Source organism: Pipistrellus hanaki (assembly GCF_964339955.1).
Source record: "Pipistrellus hanaki genome assembly, chromosome: 15".
Taxonomy (NCBI): domain Eukaryota; kingdom Metazoa; phylum Chordata; class Mammalia; order Chiroptera; family Vespertilionidae; genus Pipistrellus; species Pipistrellus hanaki.
Window position 1 is genome coordinate 11292850 of NC_140517.1, and position 24705 is coordinate 11317554.

The 24705-nt window shown below is 50.0% G+C and overlaps 2 protein-coding genes across 4 annotated transcripts; both read left to right on the forward strand.

Moving 5' to 3' along the window:
• The first annotated feature begins 836 nt into the window (after positions 1–836).
• On the forward strand, positions 837–3016 carry THAP11 (THAP domain containing 11). The gene has a single exon (XM_084906985.1). It carries the CDS (start codon positions 1411–1413, stop codon positions 2323–2325), a length of 915 nt encoding a protein of 304 aa, XP_084763111.1. The 5' UTR covers positions 837–1410; the 3' UTR covers positions 2326–3016.
• Positions 3017–5097: 2081 nt separating this feature from the next.
• NUTF2 (nuclear transport factor 2) lies at positions 5098–23858 on the forward strand. 3 transcript variants are annotated; one of them, XM_084861175.1, is made up of 5 exons: positions 5098–5390; positions 18638–18765; positions 20717–20788; positions 20868–20966; positions 23338–23858. In XM_084861175.1, exons 2-5 carry the CDS (start codon positions 18667–18669, stop codon positions 23449–23451), a joined length of 384 nt encoding a protein of 127 aa, XP_084717301.1. In that variant the 5' UTR covers positions 5098–5390; positions 18638–18666; the 3' UTR covers positions 23452–23858. The 3 variants fall into 3 exon arrangements, with proteins under 3 accessions (XP_084717301.1, XP_084717303.1, XP_084717302.1); XM_084861177.1 differs by lacking the exon at positions 5098–5390 and adding an exon at positions 5504–5621; XM_084861176.1 differs by lacking the exon at positions 5098–5390 and adding an exon at positions 5689–5860.
• Positions 23859–24705: the final 847 nt, after the last annotated feature.

Genomic DNA, 24705 nt, shown 5'->3' on the forward strand with positions numbered 1-24705 from the left:
AAAGGTGAAGAAGAGCAAGAAATAGGACAAAGGGGGAGGCAAAGGAGGACTTGGTGCAGGTAATTCCCCTGGAGGACTGCCTGGCCTCCTTCCTGGTTTTCTACAGCTTCTCTTGCCCTTTAGAATATTTCCCCATAGAAGTGGAGGGAGGAGGGAAGTTTCTTGTTACAATGCAAATCCTATCCATCCTTTTCTTTAATACCCTTCAACAGTTCTCAGTCGCTTACAGAATAAAATCCCAAATCTTTATATGGCCCAATTTGGTATCTTTAAGCGGCTTCTGCTACCCCAGCCGCCACCTTCCAAGCACTTTAAGAGCGGAGCCTAGACCTAACTGGTTTTGCTCATGGATAGAGTGTTGGCCTGCAGAATGAAGGGTCCCAGGTTTGGTTTTGGTCAAGGGCACATGCCAGGGTGGTCCCAACCTTTTCCACTTTTTTTTTTCCTTCCTGGACCTCCACTTCCCATTTTTCTCTCCATCCAGTTAATTCCTGTGGATCGTTTATTTCTGTGATTAGACATTCATTCACTTCTGTTATCCAAAAGTCGGGCCCTCAACCCCAGCCTGTCTGGTTCTTGCCAGGTTCCCAAATCCCGGCAGTGTGATTGGCATACAATAGGCACCTATTGATCATTGTTTCCGTCAATAAGTGAATCAACCCAAGCAGCGGCTGTGTCGGGGGAGAGCCCCAACGAAGAGAAAAAGGATCCCAAGGTCTTAAGGGATGCCCAGGCCCAGATCCGGCTAATGTACTGCTGCAGGAACACCTTCGCCTTCGGCAAGGAGTACCACCTCGCCCGAATTCTGGTCCGCAGTAACCCAACCTCTCCTGTGGGCGGCGCTCCAAGCCGCAGTCGCCTAGTTCATCGCAAGGCATTGCGGAACGTGTAGTTTCCGTAGGCATATGCCCAAAGCGCTTGCGCATCAGAGGAGCGCGCGCCGTCAGGGTTTTGTGTTTTTTTCAAAGAGAGATCCAGGCGACAGCGTTCCAACCGAATACACATCTTTAATCCACTCTGATTGAGCCAGCTCTGGAAAGTATCTCCTCTACGGGGGTCCTGGCGGTTCCCTGAAAAGCGGCCGGAATAAGCACACCCCGCCCCGGAAGTAAGAGGCTTCTGGCGCGGTGCATTGTGGGGGGCGTAGTCCTCCTTCTCAGGCGGTCCTTCGCGGCGTCCCCGGGGCCGACTCCCGAGCGCAGGCGGGCGGCCTGGCGGGCTGCGCGGCGCGGGCCGGCGGGAAGCGTATTCTGGGCACGGGGTGCCGGGCCGGCCGGCCGCGCTGAACGGCAGTAGTGGGAAGCCACCCAAGGCCTCGCGCGGCGCCGCCCGTCGAGGGGCGGGCGGCGGCAGACAACCGGGCCGTCGAAGAGTTCAGGAGGCCGGTGGGCCGGGCCGCGCGGCGCAGCCATGCCAGGCTTTACGTGTTGCGTGCCGGGCTGCTACAACAACTCGCACCGGGACAAGGCTCTCCATTTCTACACGTTTCCCAAGGACGCTGAGCTGCGGCGCCTCTGGCTCAAGAACGTGTCTCGCGCTGGCGTCAGTGGATGCTTCTCCACCTTCCAGCCCACCACGGGTCACCGTCTCTGCAGCGTCCACTTCCAGGGCGGCCGCAAGACCTACACGGTACGCGTCCCCACCATCTTCCCGCTGCGCGGCGTTAACGAGCGCAAAGTAGCACGCAGACCCGCGGGGGCCGCAGCCGCCCGCCGCAGGCAGCAACAGCAGCAGCAGCAACAACAGCAGCAACAGCAGCAGCAGCAGCAGCAGCAGCAGCATCCACCGCCGTCAGCTGCCCAGACCGCCCAGCTGCAGCCGAACCTGGTGTCTGCCTCTGCGGCTGTGCTCCTCACTCTTCAGGCGGCTGTGGACAGCAGCCAGGCTCCTGGATCCGTGCAGCAGGCATCCACTGCTCCCACCGGTGATGATGTGAAGCCCATCGATCTGACGGTGCAAGTGGAGTTCGCGGCCGCAGAGGGCGCAGCCGCCGCAGCTGCCGCGTCCGAGCTAGAGGCTGCCACCGCCGGGCTGGAGGCTGCCGAGTGCGCTATGGGCCCCCAGTTGGTGGTAGTGGGGGAAGAGGGCTTCCCTGATACTGGCTCCGACCACTCGTACTCGTTGTCGTCAGGCACCACGGAGGAGGAGCTCCTGCGCAAGCTGAACGAGCAGCGGGACATCCTGGCGCTGATGGAGGTGAAGATGAAGGAGATGAAGGGCAGCATCCGCCACCTGCGTCTCACCGAGGCCAAACTGCGCGAAGAGCTCCGAGAGAAGGATCGGCTGCTGGCCATGTCTGTCATCCGCAAGAAGCACGGGATGTGAACGGGTCCCCCTGGGACTCCCCGGGCCCTGCCAGCCCAGGATGCCTGCAGGCCGCCATTGCGAACTCGCCTATACTCCTGGGACACTGGTTGACTGTACTGAGGCTTAGGGCAGCTGGACTGTTGCTGGTGACTTGGCACCCTTGATGTTTCCTCTTGAAGTCTGGGACCTTGGACTCTGCTCTGGTGACACCAGCAATTAATGACTTTGTTTCCCCCACATCCCCGTCTCCTGTTAATGTTGTGGGTTCTGGTTAAGCAGAGGCTTAGGAACCGCTGAACTTGAAACTTTACCCGGTAGGGAGGCAGGTGGGATGCCCAAGGACTGTGGTTTTGGGAAGACAACACCTTGAGGTTTGCCAGCAATCAGAGACAGCTCTTCTGTGTGTAGTGATAAGGGAGCCAAGTGCCATCAGTTCTCCTTTTCATGCTTTTCTTTCCCAGGGGCAGCCTGTGATTCTGGTGGGAGCTGGCAGATCTGTGCCTCTGCCTCCCAGGACCTCCCTCCGCAGGAGGCCATCTGTAAGGGGATCGAGGTGACATGCTGATGGAGATCCAGCTTGCCAGGGACTTAGGTTTATCTTGTTATGTTTGCTACTGGTTACAAATTCTATTTTCTGTACAATTAGTCAGACTAAAGTTTTCACTGTGTTTGTTTGGCAAAATGAATTAAACAGAAGGTAAGGTTTTTACTTGGGTTTCGCTGTTTTATTTTTATAAGGATTCAGCTAAGTGGCTCTGAAACATGGGGGAAATAGGCCAAGACTTGGTCTCAAGGAACAGGCCGACTCGGAGCAGAGATGGTCTCTCCATAAAGGTGTCCTAAGCACAAGGACCCTGGCCTCTTAAGGTCCTCACAGACTTACTGGCTCAAAATGGTCCCAGTTTGTCCATGGGCGAGCAGTCTGTATTCTTTTAACGGGGGGAAGGAACAACTGGTAACTAAAATGAATTGTGACAGTTTGCTTCTCTGAGGGTTTTGAATTCCCAGGTTATCAGCCAGGGTTGAATTTTGCCCACCATTGTAGCCCTTAGTCCTGGTACAGTGTCTAATCCACGTAGGCATTCAATTACTCAAATCAGTGAGGACCACAGTGGGAACCAGCCATTTTGGCGCCTGCAGGCACAAGGACTCTTGTAAAAATACCTTTCGCCTTGGTACTCTCAGTATGAATTATCCATCCAAGCTTTAAGGACCAGGAGTTGGGATTTGTGACTCGACTCATTTTCATGGCTGTTTGCATCTTTCTTAAGATTGGGTATTGTAGGGGTGAGATAACATTTGTATCTGTAGCTCCAAGTAATTTTGCTCAAATCCAGTAGGGAAAAGCAAATGCCTCTAAAGCTAGCTAACAGAGCAGAAATGGACAATTCTTGAGCTCCATAAAAACATCATTCCCTTCTCTGTTACCTATGGGCAAAGCCACTTGCCTGGAGACTTTCCCTTTGGTTGCGAACTGAAGGACTCTGTTCCTCAGTCTCTGCTCTTCTCTTTGGCACTGACTTGAGAAACAAGTTTTTGGTGGGGAGGCAGGGTGGGCATAGGTTGTGTGGGTGCCTGGTTGGGGAAGAGACGGGATCTCTGCCTTTCTAGATTTCTGGCTAGTAACAAGGTGGTGGGAGCACAGCAGTGCCCTTCGAGGCCAGCTGGAACTGAAACCTTTTGCCTTCAGCTATTGGCCAGTCTCTCACATATCCTCACTCTTCCACTAGGAGGGATTTCCCAGGCTCAGACCATGCTCTTTAGTGTATCTTCTAGCTCCATTTTGTTAAAGGGACTGAACACTGTTTCTGCTCTGGCTCATGTGAACCTCTCAGCAGCACTCCCAGGACTTGAGTGAGGGCCAGGACTTGAGTCTCTGGAGGTAATGTGTACATAGTATTTTTGCTTCTTGGGAGGACAGCTCAGAGCAAGGGAGGTCCCAGATGCACCACAAGCAGGACAATGCAGAGTTCTTAGTGGCTGAGTAATAAGCATGAGGCAAAGTAGTACAGACCTGGAATTTAATAAGCTTGGCCTAGTCTTACCAGCCACCACTAGGAGGGTGGGGTCGGGTCAGGTAGGTGAAGGTTCAAAACTCTTCTGGAAGAACAGGTGTACTGGGAGATCTCTGGCCTGGAGCTGCCAGGGGAAGCCTTGTAGCTATTTCCCTTACCTATGTCTCTTCCCCAACCCTGCACTGGTAAACTAGGGCATTTCCACCTACCCGCCTGACCCAGAGGCTGGCCTTCCATGTTTGCGTTGCCCAGGAAACAACTAAAATAGGAGTTGAAAGGAAAGGGCAATCTGGTCATTTAAGTCACGAGGAAATGTGGGGTGAGCCAGATACTTCTCTTTTCTCATTAATAAAAATTAAACACTTAGCTGTCTGCCTGTACAAAAAAAAAATGTTTTGGAGATTTTAGTTGTACACGTCTACGAGAAATCTTGTCTGCAGCTGAGCCCCACCTTGAGGAACATTTGAGTCTACAGCCCGTGGAGAAAGTTGCCTGCTCGGAAAAGCCGCTTCGGGCCCGAATAGTGGTGGACAGGGCGCAGAAGCCATGGGTTCTGCCTCGGGTTGGCCTGGAGCACCTCTCCGAGCACTGCAGAGGAGGGGGGTTCCCGAGCGGAAACGGCGCGGGGCCCTGGGAGGGACGGCTGGGCGAGCCTGGGGCCAACCTGGGATCCCATGGAGGCGTGGCCAACCCTAGACAGCGGCGCAGCCTGGGTGGGGTCGGACCAGCTGGGACCTGGTGACAACAAACCCTGACCCTCGCCTGGCGCCAAGTTCGGGTGTTCCAGAGGCTTCCGCTAGACCACAATTCTCAGGGGCTTGCCCCGGCAGCCGCCCTCCCGGGCTTAGCCTCACCTCCCGCGCTGCGGTCCGTGTCTGGGCCTCGGCGCAGAGCACGCCGGGAACTGTAGTTCTCTCTCGGAGTACCTATGCCAGAAAGGAGCGCGGGGAGGACTGCGTTTCCCAGAGTGCAGCGGGGGTCGCGAGGGAAGGTAGGGGGGAAGGGACAGTCGGTCGCCGACCGCGCTGGGTTGCCGCCGCTGCTGCCGCCATCGTGCCAGCCCCTCGGGTGAGTGTCGGGGTTAGCGTGCCGGGGCGGGGGCTGGGACGCAAGAGCCGCTCTCCCGGTCGCCTGGAGCCTCCGCTGCGAGTCCCCGGGCGGCCCCTCCCCTCCTCCCCCCCTGGCGGCCCGAAGCCGCGCGGGGCCGGGGCCATGTGTCGCGCGCGACTCCGCCTCCCGCCGGTCCTCTGAGGCGGCGGCTGGGGGAAGTACAGAGACATCCAGGCTTCTATCCAGGAGGTACCGTGCACATGGCGGGAGCACTGGACTGCGCTAGGATGGGGTCTTTTTCTCTTGTCCAGACTATTCAGACGGGGCTCTCCGGGCTCCGCCCCGTCTGGCCTAACCCGGCCTGCCCAAGTCCCGCAAGTTCTGCAGGCTGGTCAATGGGTCGACCCCAGCCCCACGTCCTGCTACCCACCTGCGGAGGATCCGGAGATGGGCAAGCATTCTCCAGCCCACTCCGGAGTCAGCATTGGGTAAGGGCGCCCGTCTACAGCAGCCCGGGCTTTAGGACTCTTAACTCAGTTCCCGACCGGCCTGGCTGGGATGTAGGATGCTTGTCTACAAGCCCGCTGGGAGTGCACGAAGTCTAACTCCCCTCCCAACTCTGGGACTCATCCGTAAGTTCTGCATGGAGGAGAGAGTCAAGTAATCTGGAGTTGGAGGGAGTTTCACGTGGGACTTCACCTCTGATCAGCCTTGGAAGATCTGGCCTGATGTGATGCGGCAGGTCCAGGTTGGATGGCTCAGCCCCCGCCCTTCTCTCTCTCTCTGTGACCAGGTTCCAGCTGTGGTGGCTTGGTCAGCTGTGTTAGTGGAGGAAGGAAGCCAAGGAGGTGAGGTTAGATGGCTGAGCCTCCAGCACAGTATTAGACCTCGGCACAGCCTAATCCTTATACCTGCCCCTCCCAGAGTTCTGTGCCCTCCTCCCACAGAGGAGAATGACTCCTTAAGAATGGCGGTGAAACGGTGGAATTCAAAGAAGGGGGAAGTGGAATCCAAGCCTGAGGTCCAGGAACCCAGTGCCAAACAAGAAACTCGACTGGGAAACAACATTGGGGGTGAATCACATTTGGGCTGCGGGGCTCAGATACGGACTCTGTGAGGCCTTCTGAAGCTGGGGTAGCAGACCTAGAGCTGAAAGCTGCAGGAAGTCAGATTTCCCTCACTTGCATTCTCACTTCCCAGCTGCTGGATTGATTGGTGAACAGGCAGTACATTGGTTGGGCTTTAGGAAATTGTCCTTGATGGCTCCAGGGACCCCTTAAGTTCTGGGAGGAGCGGAGTATCTAGCCATTGAGTAGTCCTCTGATAGGCTTTGTAAAGGTCCTTCTGATTGAATGGTTATATAATAGACCTGTCCTGAGAAGACTATGGGATTTTGGAAAGACACAACTTGTCAAGCCTTGATTCCTCTGACCCCAGTGTGGCTTCTGGGCCACAGTTCTTGTAGAAGAGTTGAGTTAGGCCCATGGAGCAGAAAGTCTCCACCTCTGGACTTTCCCTCCTTCCAGTGATTTTCCCCCTGATCATTGGGCTTTAGCCTTGGAAGTTTCCTGCAGTTGAATTGCTCTATCTAGTCATTCTCGCTGGTTAGGGAGGACAGGCAAGGGTTAGACTTCTCTGAACTCAATCTTGCCAGTCCACCGCCCAGCGCATGAGCACAGGGAAGTCAGGTTTATTCTGCAGGTTCAGGAGAGGCCTGCTTTGCCAGTGGATGTGGGCAATGGTGGGATTACCCCCAGGACACACACAGGATCCATGTGGTGGGATCTCTTATTGCTAAAGGCAGTTTGTTGCATGACTCTCTACATCAAGCATGTCAAAGCCCTCTGGCCACGAGTTTGACATGCTTGTTCTACATTGTCTGGATTAGTTCTTTCTAGACAAGTTTCAGGTGAGCTGGGCTTGAGGCTATGGGTTAGTTTTGCACATTTTGAAGGCCCTGGGTGGCTTGATCACAAGAGTTTTCTACAAGGTAAAAAAAGATACTGTTCTTCTCCAAAGTTGCATGGAAATGGGAATTCAGGTCCCTCCCTCTCATTCCAGTCCTTTTAGAAGTTCCTTATAACGTCTGTGTCTGGAGTCAGCACATTATTGCTAGGTATCTTGATCCCCCAGAAGCCCTTGACCTTTCTGGAACTTGGCAAGCCATCTGGGTCTCAGAGATAAGAGAAGAACCCGGAAGTTCTCCAGAATCATTCTGCATCTTCTACTCTTTTTATTTCAGAGAGTGAAGGGAGAGAGAGAGAAAAAACAATGCTGAGAGAGAATCATCAATTGGTTGCCTCCTGCATGCCACCTACTGGGGATCGAGCTGCAACCGGGTATTTGCTCATTCATTCTGTGAATCAGACTCATGCTCAACCACTGAGCCACTCCCACTGAGCTGTATTTTCTATTGTCTGATTTGGAAAGAGGCCTGGCACAGTGCATTTGGGATGTGTCTACATAAGCATGGGGGCATGGTGTGAGCATGACTGGGTTCTGAATCAGCTCAAAACTGGGAGCCTTCCTTTCCACTCTGAGCCATGTCTCACTTTGTCCTGTTGTCTTTATAGTTGGTGGGTTGGGATGGAATGAATGATTTAAAAGAGAGAGAGAATTCTCAAACCTTAGAACTGGAAGGCACCTTATATAAAAAAAAAATCCTAGGACTCCTTTACTGAGGCATTAGTATCTTCCTTGAAATTATTTTTTTTCTCCTTTTTCACTAATGATCAGTTTTATTCAGCAACCATTCTTTGGGCCCTCTCTGTGTGTCAGGCTCTGGGCTGAGGCTGGAGGTAGAAAAATGAATCCTGTCCAGGCCTGGTGAAAGGGTAATGTGCTGTTTTGTGCTGAGGACTAAATTGATGGGACCTACAGGGGCTCTTGGCCCTTACAGAAGAGGGGACTTCTGAATGATTAGAGCACTAAAGAGGAAAGGTTGTTAGTGAGTCTTCTTCAGTACACAGAGCAAGATATACCTCCAAATGGTGGGCCCCGGAAGGTCTGGGTCCTTTAGGCGAAGCTGTCACTACTTTAAATTGTGTGGCTGTTGAATCTCCCTGCTGTCTTCTACAGCCTGCTCTTCATCCCTTAGATCTCTGCGGGTAGTCTTCCAGTGCCTGGGAGTTTCACCAGCTTTTTGTGCTCTGTGGCCTTCCTGTTATTCCCTGCCTGGAGTCTGGGCTTCACTGAGACCCTCTCAGGTCACTTTTATTAACCCTTTGCACTCCGAACCATTCTGAACATTGGCTACCAGCTACTCGACGCTACTTTGCGGCGGAAACGTGCGTTGAAATAACTCAATTCCCCGTAATCACTAATAAACTGCAATGTCCCCTGAGAGGGGACATCCGAGTGATATGCTAGAATTCCGATGTCCCCTGAGAGGGGACAGTGGAGTGCAAAGGGTTAAAATGCCCAATTCTCCTGGAATGGTACCTATCAGGACACCTTCCCCAGTGAGACAGAGGCACCCTCCCAGGATGAAAGGGAATAGCTCTTTTGGAGAGAGAGGGGTGGATGGATCCAAAAAGATTTCACAGGATGGACATTGAAATGAAAGTTGGGCAGGATTTCTATGAGCTGGGTTGAGCTGAACCTCTTTATGGGCTTTTTTCTATTCTTAATATTTTCTTATGGGCCATTTGAGGAAGCTTGTGTTTTGAATTGAATTTGAGTTGGCTGCATTGAGATTCTGTGATTTTCTTGCTTTGACCATATGTAGCAGGAACTCTTTTTAAAAAAAATATATTTTATTGATTTTTTTACAGAGAGGAAGGGAGAGGGATAGAGAATTAGAAACATCGATGAGAGAGAAACATCGATCAGCTGCCTCCTGCACAACCCCTGCTGAGGATGTGCCTGCAACCAAGGTACATGTCCTTGACTGGAATCGAACCTGGGACCCTTCAGTCCGCAGGACAACGCTCTATCCTCTGAGCCAAACCAGTTAGGGCGTGTAGCAGGAATTCTTGACTCCCTCTCTCCCTGAGGGAGACAGCAGAGTGTGGGTTGTCCTTGGAATAACTTCCAGGCCTTTGTGATACTCTGGTCAGCACCCTGACCATCAGTTCTGTGTGGCACCTTCCTTCTTCTCACCCTATCCACTGGAATGTGTCTTCCTCAAAAGAATCCTTTGTTTAGGTCTGGCTGTGACTAGGGAAGGTCTTAGTGGCCAGGGGAAAGGGACGCAAGAGGGTCCCTGCTCACTGACCCCAGGGCTCCCATCACTGGCTGATGGAGAACTTCCTGTGACTGCCCTGGGCCTTATTCCTTATTTGCTGCTGTCACCCGCTTGGTGCAAACTCCCTAAGCTCTAGTCTGGAGAGGGGCCCACTTTGAGAAGGAGAACCCCCGTCTGGAGAGGAATGTTTTCAAGGCATGGGAATTGAGGGCTGTTTGCCTCAGTAAACGGGTAATTCTAACGTGCTTGTTCCTTAAAAATTCAGATAGGCCATCGGAGCCACTGAATCTCACCAGGGCAGAAACTGGTGCCCCTGGAAGCATGTCTGTGTATAGAGACATTGGTCCCACTTACAGAGGGAGTTTCAGGCCCTGGAGAATGGAAGTTCTCACTTGTTCCTATGCTGTAAACCTGCTTTGACCAGCTAAGCATGCACTCAGCGGCTTTCTGTCCTGCGGGACGTGGAACGTGCTGATTTCAGAGGAGAGAAAAAGGCCTAGGCTCCGTCCCTCACCACCTCATTTTGCTACTCATATGCTTTTTGTTATTTGACGTTGGCTTGCAGCTCTTCCAGTCTAGGCCAGCTTTGTGGACATTTTAATGCTGGCTATGTCAGCGGACTTGTCAGCCTTGAATTTGTTCTCAACCTCTTGGTTTCCTCACCTGCAGAGCGATGATAACCATGCCAGCTCTGTAGGCTCGGCAGTGAACACACACAGCTATTTGGCTAGCAGGAGGCATTCCCTCCACCATCTTGGGGCTCTGCGTCCATCCCTTTACTACCCTGCTTATATCAGTCATAGAGATGGTATTGGCACGATGGTATTGGCCAGGCAGGATGGTGGCAGACGATGGGGGTGGTCACTTAGGTGCTTTAGACCACACTGGGGGAGCCAAGTTCATGTGTACCTAACCAGCAAGTTCATAGATGGGAGCTGACTGGGTCAGGGGCCCCAGAGATCTCTGAGGCTCCTGGGAAATGGGAAGTTACTCAGGGACTGAGTAAGTGCAGAGCAGAGACCAGAATGCAGGTCTCCGATCCAGCTTCTGGGTTAGCCAGGGCAACCTGAAGGAGCCCTCCCTCTAGGCCGAAGAGGAAAAGGCCATCTGGGTGCTGGGGACACCTAGATCTTAGCAGGGGTTGGTTCTAAGATGGGTTTTGTCCTGGCCAGCCAGTGGGGCATCAGACCTTGGCTAATTTCTCTCTAGACTTCAGGCAGGGGAGTGGTGACAAGGCAGTTGGCAGTCCTAGGTCAAGGCTTCTTAGCTCTTGGACTAGTGTTCACCTGAAACCTGACAGTGACTCTTTACAGCGTAGTCCTGCTTTATATCCTTAGTTGATTACCCCTAACATGCCACAGTTATTGATTAGGCGACACCATGAGGGAGAAGAGGAGGAGGGACAGGCTAGAGGCCAGGCCTTTGAGCATGGGGCTGTGTGCCTGCTGTTTAGTCACAGCTGTCCCTCAGGTGACTGACCAGGAACTTGGGAGTGGGAAGAGGGAGTTGGGGCCAAGCCCCACTTGCCACACGCCTGACAACTAGGACAGAAAACGTAGTTGGAGGGGAAGTGAGTTACTTGGCCACTTAAATTGAGCAGGGTGTACCTTGAATTACTCCTCCAGAGAAGGGCTGGCCTCAGCCCCGCCTCCTCCACATTCACAGACTTAGTTTTTGAGGGCTGAGCCAGGCACCATGGGAATAGAGATGCCCTTTTAGGGGACACAGACCATAAGCAAATACAGGGTGAGGCAAAAATAGGTTTACAGTTGTGAGTATGTGAAAGAGTTTATTCTTGTATTATTTTCCATACAAACAGATGAAGATTACTTTTGTCCCACCCTGTATGTAAGTGTGACAATCACATCCAGTGACAAGTTCTAAGGAAGTAATACAGAATGGTGAAGTGAGTACCAGGGCAGCTATTTTTGGGTGAGTGGTGAGGGTAGGTATCTATGAAGAAGTGACATTTGAGCTGACACATAGGTAACAAGGAACCAGGCACATGAAGATTTAGGGAGGAGAAGAGTGATCCAGGTAGAAGGATCAACAGTTGCAAACATATAGGGTGAGAACAGGCTTAGTATGTTCCAGAAACAAGAATACGGAGAGGCTGTGAATGAAGGGTGCGGAGGAGGGGAGGTGTCAGTGGCAGGAGACAAGGTTGGACAGCTGGGAGGGCAGGTCACCCATCGCAGGATAAGTTGTCAGTGGAGGACTATAGGGCAGGATACACGGCACCCCTCACCATGAAATCAGAAGGGCAGCTTGTTCCTGAACTGAAGAACAGACACCTGCAGTGTCTTCCTCTCTGGTGCAGTACACTGCATTTCCCCTCTCCCCCTGTAATTCACAGCTATGCTCTGGGTCCTAGATGCTTCAGGTCTGTTTAGGGCTTGGCAGAAAGTAGGTGTGAGTCATGGCCGCCTTTGGCCTCGAGTTCCAGGACCTCACTATGAGCTCAGCACATCTGCTGGCATTCCTTGCAGGCCTCAGTACTGGGCCCTCAGACATGTGAGCATCTTTCTGTGTGTCAGTCTGGGGTGAGTGGTGTCCTCTTGCCCATCATTCCTGCCCCAGACCCTTCCCCAGGTTCAGCCTGGCCATGATCTCTCTGCTTTGCTGAGATGGTAGAACAGGGTTGTGATTTTTTTTTTTTTTTAAACATATTTTATTGAATTTTTTACAGAGAGGAAGAGAGAGGGATAGAGAGCTAGAAACATCAATGAGAGAGAATCATCGATCAGCTGCCTCTTGCACACCCCGCACTGGGGATGGGCCCGCAACCAAGGTACATGCCCCCGACCGGAATCGAACCTGGGACCCTTCACACCGCAGACTGATGCTCTATCCACTGAGCCAAACCAGTTTCAGCCAGGGTTGTGATTTTGAAGGTTTGGGATAACAGATCATCCATGAAAACACCTATTGTTTAGTGTGGAAATCTGCCTGGCGCCTTTGGAAGCAGAAGTCCTGCTTCAGGCCTGCAGCCTGTCTGAGAAAGCCAAGGTCAGAGATTGGGGCTTCAGCTCGTATGTGCTGTTCAGGCCACTTGTTGCTGGAAATCCTACCTCTCGAGTCCACTGGTTCCATCTGATTCTACCATCTGTTAGGTTAGTGAACTTGAGCAAGTTACAGTTACCTCGTTTTGCTCATCTCTAACATGGGTGTTAACTCTGGGTGTTAGGGATAAGTGCATGTAAAGCCCTAAGCACATTTCTATACCTAATACCCATTCGTGAAAAGGAGATGTTACTAGTTGGGCACTGCTATTTCGAGTTTTGTCCCTGGAAATACTGACTCAGAATTTGAGGGTAAAAATGAAGTTTTTCTGTTGCCTATAGGAATCCTCTGAGCCAGTGGTTTTAACTTGGGGTCTATGACCGAACCTCAGGGAGTATAAACAACCTGAAACTATTCAGTGGGCTGGGCCTCCTGCCGCTGTGCAGTTTTATTGGGAGAGGGTCACAGTTTTTGAGACGTTCTTAGAGGATCTTTGCACCCACAGAGACCTAACAGTCAGTGAAGGCTGATGCTCAGTGGGCAAGAGGTCATTGAGGTCATTTCTGCTCCTGGAGGAGCCTGGCCTCGGTCAGCCTGTGGACTGTTGGCATGGTCAGCGGCCCTCTTGAAAGAGCTGTAGGAGAAGCCGACATGAAGGTCAGTCTGTATCTGATGCGAGGCTGCCTCTAAGCCTTGGCATTTTGTTTGTTTCCAGGCTGTTCTTTCTCCAAAAACTGTATTAGAAACAAGGTTTAGGGCTTACTGACCATCCTGGTGAACATCCTGCCTGCCTGGCCCAGACATTTCCCCTGTATTGCATGGAGATGGGAGGGAAGCTCTGCTCCCTGCTTCTTTTTTTGGATTTAGGGATGCTGTCTCCCGGCCATGAGTTGAAAGCTTTGTGGGATGTTTAGAATCATAAACTATAAAGCTTGCAATTTGTTGGGCCTGCTCTGTCTCAGGAGGTTGGGGGTCCAGTAAGAACATTACTGGAACCCTCACAGCCCAGTGCTACAGTGTTTAGGTGGAGGAGTGTTTAGGTCAGGAGCCCTGCTTGGCATTTTTAAATCAAAGGCCTCAAGTGGGAATATGCTAATTGACCATCACACCCTCTCAAAATGGTGGCACCCAGTCCCCTCACCCCCTCCTCATCCAGTCTCAGTCCCCCAGTCCCCTCAGCCCTCCTCATCCAGCCTCAGTCCCCCAGTCCCCTCAGCCCGCCTCATCCAGCCTCAGTCCCCCAGTCCCCTCAGCCCGCCTCATCCAGCCTCAGTCCCCTTATCCCCTCAGCCCTGCCTTATCCAGCTCCAGTTCCCCAGTCCCCTCAGCCCCACAGGGGAAGGCAGTTGGGGATAATCATGCCAGCAGGGAAGCAGTTAGGCATCAATCAGGCCAGCAAGGGAGTGGTTAGGGGGCTCTCAGCCTGGCAGGCAGAGTGGTTAGGAGCCAGCAGTCCCAGATTGGAGAGGGATGTGCGATTGCCAGTTTAGGCTCCTACAGGATTGGGCCTAAACCAACAGTTGGACATCTCCCAAGGGGTCCCAGATTGGAGAGGGTGCAGGCTGGGTTGAAGGACACCACATGCGTGTGTTCCCCCATGCATGAATTTCGTGCACTGGGCCTCTAGTTTAAATATATTTCTTTATTGATTTCAGAGAGGAAGAGAGAGATAGAAACCTCAGTGATGAGAAAGAATCATTGATTGGCTGCCTCCTGCACACCCTCTACTGGGGATCAAGCCCGAAACCCGGACATGTGCCCTTGGCTGGATTCGAACCTCGGATCCTTCAGTCCATAGGCCGACACTTTGTCTACTAAACCAAACCAGCTAGGGATATAATATATTTTTATTGATTTTAGAGAGGAATTGAGAGGGGAGGAGAGAGAGAAACATCAATGATGAAAGAGAATAACTGATTGGCTACCTCCTGCAAGTCCCACACTGGGGCTGGAGTCCGAAACTTGGGCATGTGCCCTGACCAGGAATCAAACCCATGACCTGCTAGTGCATAGGTAGACACAACCACTGTGCCAGCTGACTGGGCTCCACATAGTTTTGAAGGTTTCTTCTCACACTTTCTGGAAAACCCTGAGCTGCCCTGGGTGTGTTGATACTGGTTTGCCCATGGAGTTGGAGCTCAACATTGGAGTCCAGGAAGGAGTCTGTTCCTGAATATGTGGAGATCTGAATAATGACTTTAAAGAAGAGCAGAGACTGACCAGGCAGATGAGGGAAGGGAAGACAACACAGTGGGCAGGCACTGGGTGAGTTCTGGTGTATTTGTGTGTGGACCTGGATTGAGGTAGGAAAGAATGGCTGGAGAGGCAGGGACAGGTGTGGCTGGCCACCTGTGTTGCTTGGGGGTTTGGCCTTTAATTAAAAGGCTAGGGTGGTGCTTTAGGGGAGGGACATGGCCAGCTTTGTTGTTTAGAGGTCAGGATGCAAAGGAACAGAAAGAAAGGCACTGACCTTGCCCAGCTGGGTGTGGCTCAGTGATTAAGCTTAGACCCAGGAACCCAGAGGTCACTGGTTTGATTCCCAGTCGGGGGACATGCCAGGCTAGTGGGCATGCAAGGGGCAGCTGATTGGTGATTCTCACTCATCGTTGATGTTTCTATTTCTCGCCCTCTCACTTTTTGAAATCAATAAAAATATATATATATTTTTTAAAAAGCACTGGCCTTGACCAGAGGATGAACTTGGAACAGGACTCACATCAATGATCCTGTTTTCCTACCTGTTAAGCCAATTGACAGTGAACTCTGACCACATGGTTATTGTGGCCATTACATGGAAATAAATAAATCATGGTCAAGCAGGTATTGGCATAAGAGCCCTGCTTGCCATTTTTTAAAAATATATTTTTTATTGATTTCAGAGAGGAAGATTATATATATATATATATATATATATATATATATATATATATATAATCTTCCTCTCTGACAGAATCATCAATCAAACCCGGGACCCTTCAGTCTGCAGGCCAACACTCTATCTACTGAGCCAAACCAGCTAGGCCCCTGCTTGCCATTTTTAAAGCAAAGACCTCAGTCCACATAGTTTTGAAGATTTCTTCTAACACTTTCTGGAAAACCCTGAGCTGTCTTGTTCCTCAGGAGAGTTTCCTCTTTTTTGCCTTGCCCCACCAGACCGAAGGACTTTTCTGTCCCTTTATCCTTCCATCCTCCTCATTCCACCACTACTTCTGCCAAGTAGTTTTTGTGTAGCAAGTTATCACATCACTAAGACAATATTGAGAAGGAAAAAGACACTGACACGCTTCCTCTGCCTCACTGACCCACAGTGTCAGCACTTTTTTTTGTCTTTGGATCATCTTCTAAATTTCTTCTCACCTTCCATCTCTGCCTTCCCGGTTTCTTTGTTTCTTTCTTTCTTTTTTTTTTTTTTTAATTTATTGATTTTTTTTATAGAGAGGAAGGGAGAGAGATAGAGAGCTAGAAACGTTGATGAGAGAGAAACATCGACCAGCTGCCTCTTGCACACCCCCCACCAGGGATGTGCCCGCAACCAATGTACATGCCCTTGACCGGAATCGAACCTGGGACCCTTCAGTCCGCAGACCGACGCTCTATCCACTGAGCCAAACCGGTTTTGGCCCTTCCTGATTTCTTGCCCTGATCTCTTTTCCTTTCCCCATATATTTGCTTATGCTATTTATTTTATTTTTTTTAAAAAATATATTTTATTGATTTTTTACAGAGAGGAAGATAGAGGGATAGAGAGTTAGAAACATCGATGAGAGAGAATCATCTATCAGCTGCCTCTTGCACCACCCCCACTGGGGATGTGCCCGCAACCAACATACATGCCCTTGACCGGAATCGAACCAGGGACCTTTCAGTCCGGAGGCCTACGCTCTATCCACTGAGCAAAACCGGTCTCGGCTTATGCTATTTATTCTGATTAGCATATTCTTTCTCCAAGACCTTCCCTTAGGGCTGTCTAGCCTTGCTAGGAGGAGAGATGGCCCTTATCCATTCCTTCAGCTGTCCCGCTGCCCCAGAGCTCTCGGGCTGGGCAAGTCAGCTTGAGGGTAAGATGTGGTAGGGTTGGGCTGCAGTGAGTGAGCTAAGCACACTGAATACTGGATAGAAGGGGCAGCCATATGAGGGGCTGTGTCCTGCCTCAAGTAATCCCCAGCTTGTGTGTAAGTACCCCTTGGAAATGTCACCAAGACATCACAGCTGAGACTAGCTCTTGGTCCTATGCTTTTCCTACTTGTTTATTTGTTTCTTGGCAGAGTGTGAACTGGGACATACCTTGTGTTCCTGTGTAACAGGCGTGGCCCGGTACAAGTTCTCTCCTCTGCTTATTTTAGACTTTCCTGGACATTTCTTAGTACTCCCAGCACTGGGCTGCTATTTTTAGTGCCACCACCTCCTAGGGGACCTAAAATAAAGCTGGCTCCATTTCCTGGTCAGGCTAGCAGATTGGCTGGATTGAGGATAAGCTGCTGTCCTCCTACTGTCCCTCCTCACTGGCTCCTTTGGCTTTAGGTGAGGTCACAGGGACTGGAGTGAATTAGCACTTATCACATTGAGCTGAAGGCTTGGCCAGGTTCCTTTAATGAGGCATCACAACCACTGGTTCCACCTCCGTTTTATTGGAGGAGGAGGAGGCAGAGGCTAAGGCTCTAAGAAAGGTAGTGACTTGCATCATCTCCTACCACTGTTAATGGTTCTCTGCCAGGGTTGAACCTACCTTCTCACTGCTTTGGTTTAGAGTCCTCATATCAGGAGAGAGGGGCTGGCTCCTCTAAAATCAGATCACTATGCAACACACATGGATCTGCTGTCATGGGATCCTGCTGTGAGATGTGGACTCCTTTCCCAGGAGGGGCCTAACAAAACCAGAGTGAGTCTCTCATCTAACACCCTTGAGGCATGGTGTCTATAGCTGGGAGGGTGCTTCCTCTTCCTCTCAGAAGTTAGAGAGGGACAACCCCTTCCTAACAGAGGGAGTGCTAAGGGATGAGAGATTTGAAGAGATGAAATGGTTCCCCTAGAGAGCTTCCATTTCCCCTCCCCACATCCCTCATCTATTACTTTGTGATCCCCTGAACTCATCCCTATCTCTGAAGTAGGTAGAGGTCACCCTCAATGAAGAAATGCCCCAGAAAGGGCCAGGCATTACCTGGCCTCAAATATGTAAATTGTCCCCTTAAGACTAAGGGGAGCCCTAACCATTGTGGCTCAGTGGATAAAGGGTTGGCCTGCAGACTAAATGGTCCCAGGTTCCATTCTGGTCAAGGGCATATACCTTGGTTGTGGGCACATCCCCAGTAGAGGGTGTGCAGGAGGCAGCTGATTGATGTTTCTCTCTCATTGATGTTTCTAACTCTCTATCCCTATCCCTTCCTCTATGTAAAAAATCAATAAAATATAAATAAAATAAAAAGATTAATGGGAGTCTTTTTGCAGCAAGTGGGGCCTTGAAGAGTCATCTTCCCTCCATCTCCCTGGGTCTTCCTCCACCGGCCAGTAAAGCACTGGGGCAGTGTTCAGGCACAGAGGGCTGAGTCCCATCAGGACCAGGAGGGAACCTGAGGGCTGTAATAGCAGACACTTATTACACAGGCATCAGTAGTTTTTGGCCTGCAAAGTGGGAAGAAGAGCAATAACTTTTGCCTTGCAGGTTGTTGAGAGGATTAATGAAAAGCTATGGGAGACTGCTTAGCTCTTCCCTAAAGGTCCATCCCCTTATCGGGCGTTGAAGGACCTATTCTCATCTTCCTTTGTCTTGGCTCCACCCTCAGTACCCATCTCGGGTGTTCCACGACCCTGGCACCTCTCTGTCTCATCAACCAGAGCTTCTCAAAGGAAAGGCTGATTCTGGCCCACTGAGTCTCCCTACACTGGTCTGTACTGGGAAAGGTCTCCTACCAGTTCCCTGGGGCCTCTTCATGTTCCCTGTGTGAACAGACCTCAGCAAAGGATGTCCTGCTTGAGGAGGCCAAGGAGGGGTGGGGGTCAGTGAAGAGCTAGATAGCAGCTGGCTACATCCTGGTCCGGCAATACCAACGCTTTCCTCCCTGTTTTGCTGGTCTTGCAGGTTTCAGCGAGGCTGGGAGACGCTCCAGAATGGGAGACAAGCCAATTTGGGAGCAGATTGGATCCAGCTTCATTCAACATTACTACCAGTTATTTGATAACGACAGAACCCAACTAGGCGCAATTTACGTAAGTCTCCAGCTCTAGGAACGTGACCCCAGGGGATTAGTTCAGGTGTATTGGCCACTTTGTCCAGGTCACAAGTTCTGGCAGCACTCACTGGATTTGGCTGTACCCTTCTGAGCTCCCCATGGGACATGGGGCCTGAAGTCTGGTCCAGCTACTTGGTTTACACATTCCCTTCTGTCATGTTCCACAAAGTAAGGATTCTGGTACCCTGGGCCGGGTGTTCTAGGCTGGCCATCCATGATTCTGGAAGTGCCAGTGTTCTAAATCAGGTGGCAGCAGACAGAAGCTAGGGCTTACGGTGCCTTCTGGAGGTAGCAACCATGAGCATCATCATTGCAAAGCTGTATTCTGGAGGCCCCAGGTCTGGCTTCCTTTTGGAGACCAAAAGCGCCTGAATGCTCGTGGGAAACAAATGGGATTAGCCCTGAGAGACTAGTATGTCCTTCGAAAAACCATTCTGTGCAGGCATTGTTTGCTGCTATTTTAATGGAGATCGTATATACCAAGAGCTATTTGTATTTGACCTTCCCAGGACTTAGTCAAAGAAATATGATTGATCAGTCCTTGCCTAGCAGGTCTGCCAGGATAAGAGTGATAGGAGTCATCCAGCAGCCTCAGAGCCTGAGTGGACTGTGGCAGACCCCTGTCTCTCCCTCCAAAGAGTCAGGGTTCATTCAGAAATTTTGGAGGAGAGAAAGGGATCTTACCAGTGGAGGGCCAAATCCAGCATAACTATTATTTGATTGTCATCATCATAGATCAAGAATTTAAATAAAAAGCTTGAATTAATTTGACTTTGGGATCTTTGCCTTGTTGTTTCTTTATTTATTTAAATAATCTTTATTGATTTGAGAGGGAGGAGGGGAGAAAGATAAATTTTTAAAAAAATATATTTTATTGATTTTTTTATAGAGAGGAAGGAAGAGAGATAGAGAGTTAGAAACATAGATGAGAGAGAAACATCCATCAGCTGCCTCCTACACCCCCCCCACTGGGGATGTGCCCGCAACCACAGTACATGCCCTTGACCGGAATTGAACCCGGGACCCTTCAGTCCGCAGGCCGACGTTCTATCCACTGAGCCAAACCGGTTTTGGCGCTAAATCTTTTTTAAAAATATTTATTTTATTGGTTTTTTTACAGAGAGGGAGAGAGAGGGAGAGAGAGCTAGAAACATCAATGAGATAGAAACATCGATCAGCTGCCCCCCGCACCCCCCTCCCCCCCATTGGTGATGTGCCCGCAACCAAGACACATGCCCTTGACCGGAATCGAACCTGGGACCTTTCAGTCTGCAGGCAGAGGCTCTATCCACTGAGCCAAATCGGTTTTGGCCAAATTATTTTTGATGATTTCTCTGGGACTGGTGCTGATTAACCACACACTAGGATGGCTTTTGGCTGAGCTGTGGCCATATATGGCCATCCTGGGGCTCATGCATATCTGAGGTCATATGACTTGAATAAAAACTTCAAAATGGACTTATTTAATAACTTTATATTTTGTTAGTTTTTAGAGCCTGAGCTCTGGGACAACGGGGTATAATTAAAGTTAGTGGTGCCGGAACTGGTTTGGCTCAGTGGATAGAGCGTTGGCCTACGGACTGAAAGGTCCCAGGGCATGTACCTTGGTTGCGGGCACATCCCCGTTAGGGGGTGTGCAGGAGGCAGCTGGTTGATGAGAGTTTCTCTCTCATCGACGTTTCCAGCTCTCTATCTCTCTGTAAAAAATCAACAAAATATATATTTTAAAAAATCAATAAAATATATTTTAAAAATAAAGATAGATAAAGTTACTAGTTTAGAAGCTATCCTCGGTTTCTTTTGTTACAGGCAGGGAAATTGAGGTATGAGCTCGTTCCTAGAAAATGTTTTATTTTTAGGGTCTGCTCAGGGCCTCAGAGATACTTTTGGTGCTCTGAGTCCCTGACCTCAGGTTTTCTGCTTTTCAGATTGACGCATCATGCCTTACGTGGGAAGGACAGCAATTCCAGGGGAAAGCTGCCATTGTGGAGAAGTTGTCTGTAAGTAAGAGCCAGGGTGGGGCTGCAGGCATCTCCTTCCCTGCTGGCCCCAGCTCACTACCCTCCCTTTCTCTTGCAGAGCCTTCCGTTCCAGAAAATCCAGCACAGCATCACGGCACAGGACCACCAGCCCACGCCAGACAGCTGCATCCTCAGCATGGTTGTGGGCCAGCTTAAGGTAAGAGTGCTGCTAGGGAGAAGAGGGCAGGCAGGGGAGATTCCTGCGCTGCTGCCTTCCCTGTGATGTGATCTGCTTATCAAGGGATTCCCAGACAGAGGGACTCTCTAGAGTAGTGCTGTTCAATATAATAGCAACCAGCCAACCAGCCACATGTGGTAATTTTTTTTTTTATAGACTTTATTGTCTATAAAAAAAAACAAAAAAAAACCACATGTGGCTGGTTGGCTGGTTGCTATTATATTGAAAGAGAGAAAGGGGGGGGGAGATATTTATGTGAGAGCAAAACTTCTACCCCCCCCCCCAGTATTGGGTATTGAACCAGCAACCTTTTGGTACAAGAAGGACACCCATCCAACTGAGCAACACCTGCCAGGGCTACATGTGTTCATTTAAAAATTACATTAATTAATTACCTTAAATAAAATAGTCTGTCAGTTACACTAGCCATAGTTCAAGTACTCAGTCACTATGGCTGCTTATTGGACAACACAGACAGAATATTGCTGTTATTGCAGTAAGTTCTAAAGGCTCTGATTTAGAGCCTTTTTGGAAAAGGGACAAGAGGTATAGGAGCAGGATGAGGCTGTGGTGCCAGTCCTCTGTACCTTCATATTACCCCAAGGTGTGGGTGGGCCTTCTGTAGGCAATTGATCCTGGACCGGCAAGCTGGGTGCGAAGTAGCAGTCCGCTACTGGAGTCCATGCTGCCACTCCCAGAGCTGGCTGCTTTCTCCTCTACCTGCTGAGCAAAGCAGGTTTTGGGAACTCCTGCATCTCTATATTTTCCCCTTCTCCTTCTTAAGACCTGTCATCTTCAAAATCTTCCTGTGGCCCCTCAGCACCTCTGCCCCAAGAACTCTCCCAGAATCTCCTACCTCTTGTGCTTTAGCAACTGAAGCCAAATTCTTGGTTTCTAAAAAGCCTCTCTTCCTTCCCAAAGCAGAATAACTTGGCTGTTCCTTGACTAGGTCCCAGGGTCCTAGGACTGTCATGATGGAGCTCAGAATAACAGTCCCTCTCCCTAAGCTAGCCAGAGTGTCTAATACAAGGATCGAGGGAGGCTCCCAAGGCTCTGGGTGGACTCCAAGAGAACTGACTTGTGGCCTGGACTTCCCCTGCCTGTCCAAGATGCCTTGCCCAGTCTCTGTGCTCAAATGGGCCCTTGGGCCCAGCTGGTGTGGCTCAGTTGGTTGAGTGTCATTCTGTGCACCAAGAGGTCACGGGGTTTGATTCCAGGTCAGGGTACATACCCAGGTTGCAGGCTTTATCCCTAGTAGGGGGTATGCAGCAGGTAGTTTATCTCTCTTACTGATGTTTTTTTTCTCTCTCCCTATATCTTCCATCTCTTTCTCTTTCAGAAAAAATAAAAGTTGCCCTAACTGGTTTGGCTCTGGATAGAGAGTCGGCCTGCGGACTGAAAGGTCACAGGTTCAAATCTGGTCAAGGGCATGTACCTTGGTTATGGGCACATCCCCAGTAGGGGCTGTGCAGGAGGCAGCTGATCAATGTTTCTAACTCTCTAACCCTTCCTCTCTGTAAGAAAAAATAAAAAATAAATTTAAAAAAATAAATAAAAGTCACTAAAATATATATTTATAAAAAACAGACTCTTAGGAGGTCCAGGAGGCCCAGTGTCCACTTTTCCAAGCTGGGCTCAGTAAGCACTGCCCTTTCCCACATGGCTTCAGGTTCTTTCTTCTGTTTCTGTCAAACTCTCAGCCTTCAAAAGACTGATTTGCTTCCTTGCTGATAATTACCAGAAAAACTAGTGATATTAGAGACAGCATTGATTATTGATTAGCTGAGCTCCTACGTCATCTTGGTCTGCAGTTTAGCTGGAGGTCTCTTTTCGGTTTTCAACAGATCACTGATGACAATGCTTTGTGCTTTTCCCCTATAGAGCTGTGATCACAGCAGTGTGAACTCAGTTTTGAACCTTTTCTCATGTATTTGGCCACAGTCATCATTAGCACTGGTGCAATCAGTTAATGAAGGGGTAGTATGAAAGCCCAGTGGCTTGGCACCACAGCCTTATCCTGCTCCTATACCTCTTGTCCCTATACCTCTTGGCCCCAAGAGTGTTAGGTTATAGATACTATAAATTTAGGAGGTGCGTGCTGCATTAACTCTTTCAGATTGGTCACTTGTGCCCAGAGACGTGGGCTTAGAAGCAGATATATGTTCTCTTTCTTTTGCTGTAGCTAACTGGTGAATTGTTCTGCAGTTTAAGTGCAAATAGCAGTGTGAGCTGCCATCTATAAGCCTCTATGTACTCAGTGTAGTGTTTTATACATTATATCAATTTGCGTTCACAAGTATTCCTTGTCTCTACGAGGTCCCCTTACTGACTCATTTTTCTCTCCTTACAGGCCGATGAAGACCCCATCATGGGGTTCCACCAGATGTTCCTATTGAAGAACATCAATGATGCTTGGGTTTGCACCAATGACATGTTCAGGCTTGCCCTGCACAACTTCGGCTGACCTCCTCCCAGCCAGGCACTCATGCTGTTTCCTCCTCCCTCCTCTTCCAGATACTATTCACACTCCTCCAGATGCTCCAAATATCATACACAAATGAGCAGGACCGAGGTGGGAGCGGGCGCAGTGCGCTGCTGCTACCTAGGTATTGTGCATGATGTTTGGACGCTAGACTAGTTACATCTGACAGGAGAAGTTTGTGTTGTACCAGCGCATGCCTTGGAAAGACTTAATGCAAAAGGTTGTCTTTTTTTTTTTTTTTTTTTTTTTTAATCTACTGACAAGTTGCTCTAGTAACCCAAAGAAGTGAAGGAGAAAGCAGCTGCCTCACCGTCCAGATATTGATTTGTTCAGATGTTTCAATGCCTCATGATACAATAAAACCACAAAAATTTTCTTAACAGTTTAAATTGTTTTAATTAGTTTAATAGTTGTCTGGACATCTGTAACTATCCTGCCCCATTGGCTGTCACATGTCTCACTCTCACGTCTCTACCCCAACTCAACAATACCTATTGCAAGGAGAAAACTGCTGAAGCAGCATTCCCAGCTAGCTTCTGTCAGAAGCCCAGGGCATAGTGTTACCCTCCCCAACCCACCTGTCTTGGGAAAGTGAGCTGCAGACAGGGAGAGCTCACGCCTGGCCTGAAGTTTCCCTTGCACTGAAGCATCTGCAGTCAGTTCTGACGCTGTGACCTCTACCCTGGTTAGGGTCAGGGCTCTAGTAACCAAACGGGTGATCCAGAATCCCACAACACGGAGATGCCTTGGCAAAAATGGCCCGTCAGGTTCAGACCCACTGAGCAAAATTTGAGGGAGAGGGGGCCATTTTATCCCCAGAAGGGTTAGGATCACACAGGGTGTCCCCAAACCCCAAGCCAAGAACAGGGCAGTTTGAATCTTATACTACCTGCTTTGAGCAATGTCAGTTCAGAGCCTGTACCACATTGCTCAAAGGTAAGTGCCTATAGATCCAGGCCTGGTTGGTTGGAGAACAGACTTAGAGCTATGAAAGAAGGCAATCTGAGTTTGAGGGATTTGTGCTCTAGGATTTATCACCTTTCAGTCCTTTCTGCAAGGCATGTTTAGGCCTGTTCCCTCCCTAACACACAGCTTCTCACTGTCTTCAAATCCTTTAGCTATTGGGGCAGTTTATGCTCCTCAGTTTTGGACACAGAGGCCTTGCCCATGGCAAATCTAGAGACCTGGTGGCAAGGTAGCAATCAGACTAGAACCAAACCCAGGACTTGTGCTGGT

Excerpts from the sequence above, each read along its gene's own strand:
- THAP11 (XM_084906985.1), top strand. The coding sequence starts at position 1,411 with ATGCCAGGCTTTACGTGTTGCGTGCCGGGCTGCTACAACAACTCGCAC.
- NUTF2 (XM_084861175.1), top strand. The coding sequence starts at position 18,667 with ATGGGAGACAAGCCAATTTGGGAGCAGATTGGATCCAGCTTCATTCAA. Across the intron at positions 18,766-20,716 it reads CCCAACTAGGCGCAATTTAC|ATTGACGCATCATGCCTTAC; the intron begins GTAAGTCTCCAG and ends TCTGCTTTTCAG. Across the intron at positions 20,789-20,867 it reads CCATTGTGGAGAAGTTGTCT|AGCCTTCCGTTCCAGAAAAT; the intron begins GTAAGTAAGAGC and ends TTTCTCTTGCAG.